We start from the raw sequence: 12909 nt of genomic DNA, 5'->3' as shown, positions 1-12909 counted from the left end.
ATATAAATGATCTTATAGGTAGCATGATCGGCAGTCTCCAATTTTTAACTGATGACACTGTAGTTCACTGGAAAGTGTCTTCGTGTAATGACTATAGGACGACTCTTGTTGATTTAGACAAAATTTCTATTTGGTGTGATGAATGGCAGGTTGCTCTGAATGAGAAAGAATATAATTTCATGCAAATAAGTAGGAAAGGCATTCCTGCATGTTCTGATATAGTACTAGTGATGCGCTGCTTGACACAGTCGCCTCAATTAAATATCTAAGCGTAAGACTGCAAAGTAATGTGAGAGAATGAGTCCGCAAGGTTGGTACTGGTGAAAGTGAATAGGAGAATTCTAGGAAAGTGTAGTTAATCTGTACAGGTTAACTGTGTGTAGAACACTGGCACGACCCATTCTCAAGTGTACAGGTTTCCGCAAGGTCGAATTAAAGGAAGGCATTGATGCAATTTCGTAGGTATGTTGCTAGATTTGTTACCTATAGGTTCGGTTGGCATGCAAGTATTACGGAGATGCTTCAAGAACTCAAATGGTAATCCCCAAAGGAAAGGCAACGTTTTTTTGGAAAACATTATTGAAAAAAATTAGAAAATTACATTTTTGACTGACTACAGAAAATTTCTACAGCCACTAATGTATATTTCATGCAAATATCATGAGGCAAGATAAGAGAAATTAGGGCTAGTACAGGAGCATATGAACATTTGTTTTCCCCTCGCTCCATATACGAATGGAACAGAAAAGTGAATGACTAGTAGTGGATACTCTCTGCCATGCACTTTATTGTGACTTGTGGAGTATATATAAAGACGTAAATGGTGTTCCTGATGAGTTCAGTAGAATTATGATCTGGTAGGCTGTGGGTACACACATCCATCATCTGCATGGAACTTGTGACACAATTCAGGAGAGGTGATATGCTGCACTACCCTGCTAAAGATAGAGGACAGGTCACCTGTGGGGTGCTGCATGGGAACAGACAGCCAGGTCAGATGTTCCTGTCTCATTCACTGGGGAGAGATGTAGATGAATGTATCATGGACTCCATTTTCTCTTGTATAAATATCCCCCACATGAGGTTGCATCCATCATGGGCCTCAGTGGTGTTCATCCGACAAGTGGGATGCGTCAGTTGTGTGTCTGTGTGTGTTTTCTTTACACACTCGCACCCTACAGTAAGCGAGTACACTAATTATATGGTCCTGGTATCATTTTCCCACTTGTTTGGCATTATTCTGTCTGTGTTAATCTCTGTGCTCTGTGGTATTTGGTGCACAGAACTAAGTATGTGTGGTGGAGCTGCAGCACCCCATTGCAAGACAGTGGTTCTAAATGCTCACTTATGTTGTCCAGTTCTGAACTGCTGAGTTATGTGTTGGATTGTGAGCTGTCTGTATACTGGAATACTCAAGATTTATTTAGTTACATTGAGTGTATTGCTACATGTCTGTACTTTCTCAACAAGAAAGACAATAAAGGATTACTTGATTTTGCATGAAAACAGCTCAAGCTGCAACAGCCATGTTTTGTGAATAGTCAGTTAAGAAGTTCTAGTTCCAATACCAATTTTAGTTTTACAGTATAAGTACAGTGATGTGCGATCCCCCACCTCACATGCTTCCACCTCCCATAGGTGCACAACCTTCCCTCTCCTCTATGTCTCCTTGTTCCTGTAATGTGTAGTTGCTTGCATATGATATAGTATGTGAAAACCAAAGAAGAAATTCCTGAAGCTTTTTTGAGATGTATCATCACTGTCTGTTTATTTTTGTTTATGTAGGTACTGCTTTGTTCAATTATCTGAATCAACAAATGCAGACAAAACCATGAAGGAATTAGAGAAGATTAAATTTGGATCAGGAACTTTAAAAGTGGAGAAAAAGTTTTCGAAAGATGAAGAGGAGCTGTCACCTGAGGCTATTGATCCTTATACGTAAGTTTTTTTTTTTTTTTTAAATGTATTATGTATTTATATTACATCATTAATATTGCTGTCCTCTGTAATTTTAACTAGCAAGGCATAGTAAATGAAACGACAGCTTGATAAAGACAAAAATCTACATGTAAAGTGGGAGAAGACAGATACAAACTAGCAGTAGCTGATAGAGACAATAGCTTTGGAAGCAAGTATCCGTATATCCAGCGATAGGAGATCAAAATTAGCAACTACATTTATTCTAAGCGATTTAACTGCTTCAATTTTAAATAGGTACAGCTTCTCAAATCTCACACTTTCTCTTTCTGCTGGCAGGTAAAGAAACTCTGATTTTGAAAGTAAATCTGTCTGCCATCTTTCATTCTCTTTTATTACTATAAGCAAAGCTAGTGGAATTTTGTTCAATCTATATTTCTTTTTATTGTTGTATATTATAAATGAAGGAATAGATATTTCTGAGGTATATGAGCAGTGGCACTCATTAATTAATTAATTGCTGGGGTCACTGTGAAGTTACTATATGATATTCATCGCCATTCCTAACACTGTGCAAAGTGATTGAAGATAGGAGGAAGGGCAGCATGGATCATAAATTTTTAATCTGTTTATTGCAGATTGATTTCAGCTACAATATAGTTGTCTTTAGTGCAATTATATCCAAATCATGAAGACTCATCATAACTGTTGTAACTCGCCGATCTTTCAAAGTGCTGCCGCCACGTCTACATGCAGCGCTGTCTGCCAGCCTTGCAGCAGCAGTGCCACCTAAGCGGCCAGCCGGCCAGCGGCCGCTAGACTCGAACTCAGTTTGGATTTGACTTTTAAAGTGTACACACGTCTTAATTTGTTTACTTGATCTGTGACTTAGATGTATTGTGTCGTCCTTGAAATACATTTATTCAACTTGACGTTATAACAATTGGCGACGAGGTAGTGAATTTCTCTTCATCATTGTTGACCCACAGGTTCCATGGCTACTTTAGAGCAACTATTGCAAGATCTCATCGAACAGCAAACGCTTCTCACAAATGCGATTCATGATTTCGTCGCGGCATCCAATGCTCTTGTCGTTGTCTCTCCCTCCTTTTCCTCCTTACGACGAGACGAAAACGTCTTCGACAGCACTTCTTGGCATTTCGTGTCACGGACGACCAAACATGTTTGTCTCTGTTCCTTTCATGGATTTCACCTCAAATGTATCGGTTGTTGTTGCAGTTGGCTCGTTTGAAAGATCCTGTATCTTTGTTCTTTGTTGAAATGTGCTCACTTCTGTCCGTATATTTTCAAAAGCTTACGCATGTGGTAGCCTCTCATGTTGCCTTTTATCGTTGTCAAAAACGACCGAATCAGTCCTATTGCACTTGGGCTGCTGAACTTCATGGCCTCAGTCGAAAGTGTCAATTTGTTACTGACGTTCACAAAGTATTCTACGCCGATTCCATGGTACGGGATGCTATTATCCGGTCGGTGCCCGACAAAGAAGTTAGGCAACATGCCCTTCAGTTGGCAAATCCGACTCTAGATGAAGTCCTATCCCTATCCACCGCTCAGTCTTCTGAAATTTCTCGCTCCACTGGAGCGCAAATAGAGGCAGGGGGTGACGTCGGGGACGTACAACCTCTGTGCACTGTTGACGAACCGTGCGGCGTGTCCCCGCCGGCCGACGTGATCGCAGTATGCTCCCAAGCGCAGCCTCAGCCTAACTGTAAACAAACCTCTAAGAAACTGCAGCAAACCCCACGGCAACTTCCTTCATGTCCGCAGTGTTTTACGAAACATTAACAAGAGGATTGTCCCCAACGTTGGGCCATGTGTCACAAATGCAAAAAGAAGGGTCATGTGTCATCCGTTTGCAAATCCGACTGCATACCTGATGTTCATGCACATAGCGCTGATTCTGCTTCTGTGTTGTCTATCAGTTGTACTTCTTCCCTTTCAGGGAAGCTATTCCTCACTGTCCAAATACTTGGTCGGGAAGTTCGCATACAGGTGGATACTGGTTCTGCTGCCACTATCATCAATTCTCAGACGTATCTCCAATCCTGTCACCTGTCACTAGGCAGTTACGGACTTACAATATACAGAAGATTTCTCTCTTGGGATGATTTGATGCTGAGGTATCTTACAAATCTGTTGTTCGCACTGTTTCCATATTTGTGGTCGACCGTAGTAATGCGGAGAATCTTTTTGGTTTTGATGCCTTTCACGTTTTTGGATTCTCCATAGATGACTCTGTCAATATCGTTTCTGATGCTATTCCTTATGTTAAATTGGATTCCTTGGCGAGGACATTTTTGTCCCTTTTTTCTCCTGGGTTAGGCCATGCAAACGACTTTGAAGCTCATATCACGCTCAAACCCACTGCTCGGCCTAAGTTTTTTCGGGCTCGGCCCATTCCTGTGGCCCGTTGTGATCGGGTCAAACGGGAACTCGATCATCTCACTGCTTCGGGGGTCTTGCTTCGTGTCACTTCCAGTGAGTGGTCCTCTCCTGTCATTGTCGTTGTTAAGCCCAATGGTGATATTCGTCTCTGTGGCGATTACAAAGCCACTGTAAATGCTCAATGTCTCATCGACACTTACCTTGTGCCTTGACCTGAAGAATTGTTCACTAAACTTGCTGAAGGCCAGTATTTTTCTAAACTTGACCTGTCAGAAGCTTATCATCAACTTCTTCTCGACGCTGTTTCCCATCAGTTTCTGGTCCTTAACACGCCCTTCGGCCTCTATCAATACCAACGATTGCCATTCGGGGTTGCCAGCGCCCCTGCTCTCTTTCAGTGATTCTTGGAACAATTATTGCTCACTGTCCCTGGGTGTATAAATTACCAGGACGACATTGTTGTCACTGGCTCCACCACTGACGAACATCTTTAAAATCTCCGCACACTTTTTCATGTCTTACAGACTGCCGGTCTTAAGTGTAATCTTCAGAAATCAAAATTTTTTCAGGCATTTATCACTTACTTGGGGTTTCAACTCTCTCGAGATGGGATTCGTCCGCTTCAGCAAACTGTCGCTGCGATCGATGCCCTTCCTCGCCCTACATCTGTTAAGGAACTGCAGGCCTTCTTGGGAAAAATAGCATACTATCACAGGTTTTGACCGTCTGCTGCTTCGGTGGCTCAGCCATTGCATCACCTGTTGCATAAAAATGTGCCTTTTCACTGGTCCGCATCATGCGATGCGGCTTTCCAGAAATTGAAGACTATGCTGAAACAGGCCCCGTGCCTGGCTACTTATCGACCTGGCCAACATCTTGTTCTTGCCACGGACGCCTCTCAATACGGGGTCGGTGCAGTCCTTGCGCACAGTTTTTCTGACAGTTCTGAACAACCCATTGCTTATGCCTCCAAAACGCTCATGGACGCCCAACAAAAGTAGTCTCAAATTGAAAAAGAAGCTTTGACCATTATTAATGCTCTTCATAAGTCTGATGTTTTTGTCTATGGATCCAAATTTCATCTTGTTACGGATCGCAAATCACTTGTTTCCTTGTTTCATCTGTCAACGTCACTTCCCGACAAGGTTGCACACCGCCTCCAGCTTTGGGCTCTTTACTCGTCTCGTTTCAATTATGAGATTCATTTCCGGCCGACGGCTCAACATGTGAATGCTGATATACTGTCTCGCCTTCGTATGGGTCCTGATCTAGCATTCGATAGGGACGAACTTTTGTGTTTCCACCTGGATGTTGCTGTGCAGCAGGTTGTGGACGGGTTCCCCATCACCGGGGACCGGCTGGCGACTGCTACGGGTTCTGATCCTACCCTCACCCTATTTTACGCTGTATTCAGAAGGGTTGGTCAGATTGTCCGTCCGCTAAGACTTCTGATCTGTTGCGGAACTAATACGCTTTGCGTTACCGCCTCACAGCTAGGGATGGTGTTATCCTCCTTTCCACCAACAATGCTTTGCCGCGTGTTGTGGTACCTGCGTCTTTGCGTGCTTCGGTCTTGCGCCTCCTTCACCAAGGGCACTGGGGTGTCTCCAGCACAAAATCTCTTTTGCGCCGTCATGTGTACTGGCCCGGCATCGACTCTGAAATCGCAGACATTGTCGCTGCCTGCGGCCCTTGTGCGTCACAGGCCGCTGACCTGAAGTCATCTTTATCATCGTGGCCTTCGTCTGAGAAGCCCTGGGAGCGTATTCATGCTGACTTTGCGGTACCTTTTTTAGGTACTTATTGGCTTCTCGTTATTGATGCCTACTCTAACTTTCCTTTCATTGTCAATTGCACGTCGCCTGCTACCGTGGCAACCACAAATGCTCTAGCTCGCATTTTCTCTTTGGAAGGCCTTCCCTCTACTCTTGTTACTGATAATGGTCTGCAATTTGCCTCTTCCGATGTTGTGAATTTTTGTGACCATCACGGCGTCATGCATGTCACGGCCCCTCCGTTCTATCCACAGTCAAACGGTGAGGCTGAACGACTGGTCCGCACATTTAAGGCTCAGATGAAGAAACTCCTGACTTCTTCTGCTGCTGATGATGCGCTTCTCCAATTTCTGGCTTCTTACCGTTTCACCCTCATGGGCGACCACAGCCCGGTTGAGTTCTTACATGGCCGACAGCCCCACACGCTACTTCATCTTCTGCGGCCTTCCACCTCATGGCTGTAGGTGCCTTCGCTTGGCCGGTCCACCACCGACGACCTTGTATGGGTATGGGGATATGGCAGGCTGCCAAAATGGAGTCCTGGCCACATCATATGACACCGTGGCTGACGCCTGTATGAAATCCAGACGGACACGGGTGTTGCAGTGCATCATTCGAACCAGCTTCGGCCTCGTGTGCCGGCAACGCCTGTTCCAGATGCCGCTACACCACCTTTGTCTCTACCTGACGCTCGGGATCCTGGAATCTCTCATAACAATAACCACACATGGCACCACATTGACTTTACAGATAACAGTTTAACTGCTACACAGTAGCTGAAATTGATCTGCAATAAACAGATTAAAAATTTACAACTGGTTCTGCCCTTCCACCTATCATGGATCTCATTAATACAGTCATGGAGTACAATGTTGCGAATGGAAATAAACCTGACTGTACAATGTCTCATCATTTTTCTATATTTACATTACTAAGTTACTTCATATGGTCATGTGGATATCAGCTGCTTTACCGTCCAGGCAAAAAAATAACCGTTTTTAGAGTTGCTTTTTTTGAAGATATGAGTGACATTGAAAGTTATTGAAAAATTGGACATTGTCTCTGTTGTGTTGCATTATTTTTTCCCCTCAGAATGGTTCCTATTTTAGGAAGGTCATTAAATATCTGAGTTTTCAGCACAATATTTTTAACAGTGTGGTTCCCCCATTGCCTTTAGCTAGTAACACCAATAAAGCATGTTAGAATAAATGTTGGATATAGAGCAAAAGGTGAGTGACAGATGCACTCGGTATTAAATTATGTTAGAGGCTGTTCTCATATATGAACCTGAAGCCAATTATTTTCCTTTTTCATTTTGTTGTTGTTGTTGTTGTTGTTGTTGTCTTCAGTCCAGAGGCTGGTTTGATGCAGCTCTCCATGCCACTCTATCCTGTGCAAACTTCATCTCCCAGTACCTACTGCAACCTATATCCTTCTGAATCTGCTTAGTGTATTCATCTCTTGGTCTCCCTCTACGATTTTTACCCTCCACGCTGCCCTCCAATACTAAATTGGTGATCCCTTGATGCCTCAGAACATGTCCTACCAACCGATCCCTTCTTTTAGTCAAGTTGTGCCACAAATTTCTCTTCTCCCTAATTCTGTTCAATACCTCCTCATTAGTTGTGTTATCTATCCATCTAATCTTCAACACTCTTCTGTAGCACCACATTTCGAAAGCTTCTATTCTCATCTTGTCCAAACTATTTATCGTCCATGTTTCACTTCCATGCATGGCTACACTCCATACAAATACTTTCATAAACAACTTCCTGACGCTTAAATCTATACTCGATGTTAACAAATTTCTCTTCTTCAGGAGCTCTTTTCTTGCCATAGTCAGTCTACATTTTATATCCTCTCTGCTTCGACCATCATGTTATTTTGCTCACCAAATATCAAAACTCATGTACTACTTTAAGTGTCTCATTTCCTAATCTAATTCCCTCAGCATTACCTGATTTAATTTGACCACATTCCATTATCCTCATTTTTATTTTGTTAATGTTCGTCCCTTATCCTCCTTTTAGGACACTGTCCATTCCGTTCAACTGCTCTTCTAAGTCCTTCGCTGCCTCTGACAGAATTACAATGTCATCGGCGAACCTCAAAGTTTTTATTTCTTCTCTATGGATTTTAATAACTCCTCCAAATTTTTCTTTTGTTTCCTTTACTGCTTGCTCAATATACAGGCTGAATAACATCGGGGAGAGGCTACAACCCTGTCTCACTCCCTTCCCAACCACTGCTTCCCTTTCATGCCCTTTGACTCTTATAACTGCCATCTGGCTTCTGTTCAAATTGTAAATAGCCTTTCTCTCACTGTGTTTTACCCCTGCCACCTTCAGAGTTTGAAAGAGAGTATTCCAGTCAACATTGTCAAAAGCTTTGTCTAAGTCTACAAATGCTAGAAACGTAGGTTTGCCTTTCCTTAGTCTGTCTTTTAAGATAACTCATAGGGTCAGTATTGCCTCACATGTTCCAATATTTCTATGGAGTCCAAACTGATCTTCCCCGAGGTCAGACTCTACCAGTTTTTCCATTCGTCTGTAAAGAATTCACATTAGTATTTTGCAGCCATGACTTATTAAACTGATAGTTCAGTAGTTTTCACGTCTGTCAACACCTGCTTTCTTTGGGATTGGAGTTATTATATTCTTCTTTAAGTCTTAGGGTATTTTGTCTGTCTCATACATTTTGCTCACCAGATGGTAAAGTTTTGTCAGGGCTGGCTCTCCCAAGGCTGTCAGTAGTTATAATGGAATTTTGTCTACTCCCGGGGCCTTCTTTCGACTTAGGTCTTTCAATGCTCTGTCAAACTCTTCACGCAGTATCATATCTCCCATTTCATCTTCATCTACATCCTCTTCCATTCCCATAATATTGTCGTCAAGTACATCGCCCTTGTGTAGACCCTCTATATACTTCTCCCACCTTTCTGCTTTCCCTTCTTTGCTTAGAACTGGGTTTCCATCTGAGCTCTTTATATTCGTACAAGTGGTTCTCTTATCTCCAAAGGTCTCTTTAATTTTCCTGTAGGCAGTATCTATCTTACCCCTAGTGAGATATGCCTCTACATCCTTACATTTGTCCTCTAGCCTCCCCTGCTTAGCCATTTTGCACTTCCTGTCGATCTAATTTTTGAGATGTTTGTATTCCTTTTTGTCTGCTTCATTTACTGTATATTTATATTTTCTCCTTTCATCAATTAAATTCAATATATCTTCTGTTAGCCAAGGATATCTACTAGTCCTCATCTTTTTACCTACTTGATCGGGGCCTTCAATATTTCATCCCTCAAAGCTACCCATTCTTCTTCTACTGTATTTCTTTCCCCCATTCCTGTCAATCGTTCCATTATGCTTTCCCTGAAACTCTCTACAACCTCTGGTTCTGTCAATTTATCCAGGTCCATCTCCTTAAATTCTCACCTTTTTGCAGTTTCTTCAGTTTTAATCTACAGTTCATAATCAATAGATTGTGGTCAGAGTCCACATCTGCCTCTGGAAATATCTTACAATTTAAAACCTGGTTCCTAATTCTCTGTCTTACCATTATATAATCTATCTGAAACCATTCATGTTATGATTTGTAATATCACTCATAGCATCACCAGCAGTTTGAGGATGTGCATTGTGAGAAAGCTATTAGCTACACCCGCTTACAATAATAGCTGACCACATACAGCATAAATAATCTTAGCCACTTTAACCACACCAATTAAATAGGATTTGAGGAATTTGATCAAAGTGAAGACAACAGTGACACTGACCATGAATGTAAATAGTGAAACAGTGTCCAAACAAACTTGCCACAAATGTCATAGCTGCAGGATGGGGAACGTGTTTCATGTCGAAGGATTTGTGATTTGCCCTTGCAACTTGATTTCCATAATCTTCAGTTTGAAAACTGCACTACAATTCTTTGAATGAACTATAATGTGTCATGTAATCAAACCCAGCTAGAAAAATATAATGCCCTCAGATCACGCATCTCATTGTTGCTTGACAGACTTGATCTTTGTTTTGTTGAATTGTTACTGCTACTTTCTTTATGCCTGCTGAAATAAGTATGTACATAGGCTGGATCATATCAATGCCCCATACTGTTTTTGCACTCTGCACACTTTTTTGGTATCACTGTAATCCACACTTCCATGATTCATTGTGAGATCAAATCTCCAGAGATGACTATTCAGAAATTTTCCTGTACCTCCTATGAGTCACTAATGTTTGTTATATTTATAACACACTTATAAAGTACTACTTATACAACTTGTAGGATGTGACCTAATACGCTCCCTTAATCCTTGAGTGGATGCACCGTTTTCCATAACAGGAGTAGGCACGTGGCGTACTTTGTACACATTTAAAGAATAGCGGTCTTTATGTTACCAAGGTAAAAATGTATGAGCAAAATCAAAGTTTAATCTTAGTTTAATTGAACAATGATAAAATAAACTTACATAATATGAGCTAAAGCACTGTTTAGTTAAATAATAATGAAGTACATTTCATTATACCACTCTGTTGCCATGGACAGATGTTAGTAATCACCTGGTTGAAGCATTAAACAGCGCATTTGCATCAGATCACAGACAACTGCAGAAAATTGCCTAATTCTGATATTGTGCTGCTTACTTGCAATCTGGGGAATTTTTTCTCTTAGCTTGCTGTTATTCTATATTATTGCTGCTCACTTGGACATATGATAACACTGTTTATCACAGAGTTAGCTGAAGCATCAATGAAGGAGTAGGTCTTGGCTCACAATTGTGAAACAACAATAGAATGGCACAAAACAATTTTATTTGTGCTTGGCACACTTTATACCCAGATACACGTGCTCCAGGGTTAAAATCGTATGTACTTAATTCTTGTAGTAATTGCTGTACTCATACTATCAGCACATGTTATAGGACTGTTACCACATTATGTGCTTATTTGAGTCTCTCACAATGTAATTATCAACAGTTTCCTCCAAGTTTGCTGGCTGCAACAATGACAGCACCTGCTTCCATTGCCCACTAATAGATGGTGGTAAGATCTAACAGTATAAGTGCTGCTGTCAGTAGTTCTGACATGTGTTGCAGTTCGAAATTAGTCAGCAGTGAGACAGAGGTTAATGTCGCGGAAGGTGGCATGAAATTTATAAAAGGTCCACAAGGCACTTACTAGCAATTTACATTCAGATTTTGTATGAACTACAGCAGTAAAATTTGTTGGAGTGCAGATAGAGAATATGTTATTAATTTATCAGAATCAGGAAAGCTATGAAATATATCTAGATCTCTTAATTCCAGGAAAAACCTATCCAGGTGACTGATGTAAAAGTAGTGCAGATGGCAGCTGTAGTGGTTCTTATGACTATACCCCAGTTTATGTATATCCATCGCTCAGAAATGAAATAGTTATTTCTGAGTACAAAATTGTGTAAGGGATGGGGAAGAACAGCATAGGTTTTCTCTGAAGTATGGGTTTCAGCTGAGAAAATATGTTTAAGGGAGGTGATGACTAACAAGGAGTGGGATGAGAGGTTAGGGCAGACTAGGATTTCAGAATGCTTGGGAAATGGTTATTTTTTTTTTTTAAAAAAGAATAGGTGTTTAGGTGTTTTGGATAGAAGGCTGGAGATCATTTGAAGCAAGAAACTGCAACGCATCTGAAATGGATAGGTTTGTATATCTTGTGTAGAGGTTAACAAATTCACATAAAAAGTGGTGTGTGTTCCAGTGTGTCATCCTTGGATAGGTTAGAAGTTTTAGTGACTTTTGCAAATCCATTACCACATGGGTAATTTGGTTCTCATGGTAAGTACTGAGCAGAAACTGGTGGAGACTCTTTTTCCACCAACTGGCCAGTTTAGTTGTATAGTAGTGAACGCCTTGCCTACTTGAGGATAATGATGGAAATGTTAACTTTTATGGAACGAAGAGTCTGCAATTCTGTAATGGATAAGTTTGGACCATATTGCAGTCATCAGAGGTAATATAGTGAAGCCATAATAAGTGTAAGAAAGTCCTGGAATCCACTGTTTCAGTGTGCCATCTTCTTTGCCTGTCATCCATGTCAGTGACCATTTTCGTAGTAGATATAGTAATACTATGTTATATTTTAGAAAGGAAGATCCCCATTTTGCTTCTCACCATTGTTAAGACTGTAAGGACAGGATTACATACATCCTACAAATTTTATTCTGCACTGCTTCCAAAGGTGCTGAATTGACTGGCTTCTAGTGATGTCAAAGAAACGACAATCTCGTGGCTGAAACAATAAAAGTTCTCAATAACACTGAAACTGACATTGTGCTTCAGATATTATGCTTGCCACAACAAAAATTACATGTATGTTTGTCAGCAGATTCATAGAAGTTGAGTTAGAAGTGTGATATATTTTGTGTTGCAGGTTATATATTGGAAACCTACCTACAAAAGTTAATATAGCTAGTGTCAAGGAGAAATTCCCAACAGCTTCAAGGATAGACATTGGCTTTGCACAGAGGATGAAGTTCACGCGGTATGTATCTTGGTTGGAGAGGTAACTCCAGGTGTGCCCCAGGGAAGTGTGTTTGAACTGTTCATGTTGTATATAAATGACATTGCAGGCAATATTAATGATAACTTCAGACTTTTTGCAGATGATACAGTTATCTACAATGAGGTACTATCTGACAGAAGCTGCATAAATATTCAGTCAGATCTTTGTATGATTTCAAAGTGGTGCAAAGATTGGCATCTTGCTTCAAATGTTCAGAAATGTAAAATTGTGCCCTTCAGAAAATGAAAAAAAGAAAGTAGTATCCTATGACTATA

General features: G+C 41.1%; 1 protein-coding gene across 3 annotated transcripts in view; it reads left to right on the top strand.

Annotated features, from left to right (window-relative positions):
• Positions 1 to 12909, top strand: part of LOC126100114 (uncharacterized) — a 137035-nt gene that overhangs the window by 73156 nt on the left and 50970 nt on the right. For all 3 annotated transcript variants that reach the window (XM_049910645.1, XM_049910647.1, XM_049910646.1), the window contains exons 5-6: positions 1786 to 1938; positions 12503 to 12613. In XM_049910645.1, the coding sequence (XP_049766602.1) occupies positions 1786 to 1938; positions 12503 to 12613 (264 nt within the window). The remainder of the gene's footprint in view (positions 1 to 1785; positions 1939 to 12502; positions 12614 to 12909) is intronic.

The sequence above is a fragment of the Schistocerca cancellata genome, chromosome 9 (assembly GCF_023864275.1).
Source record: "Schistocerca cancellata isolate TAMUIC-IGC-003103 chromosome 9, iqSchCanc2.1, whole genome shotgun sequence".
NCBI classification, from domain to species: domain Eukaryota; kingdom Metazoa; phylum Arthropoda; class Insecta; order Orthoptera; family Acrididae; genus Schistocerca; species Schistocerca cancellata.
Note: the sequence above shows the minus strand (reverse complement) of the source record. Positions and strands in the feature narration are given on the sequence as shown.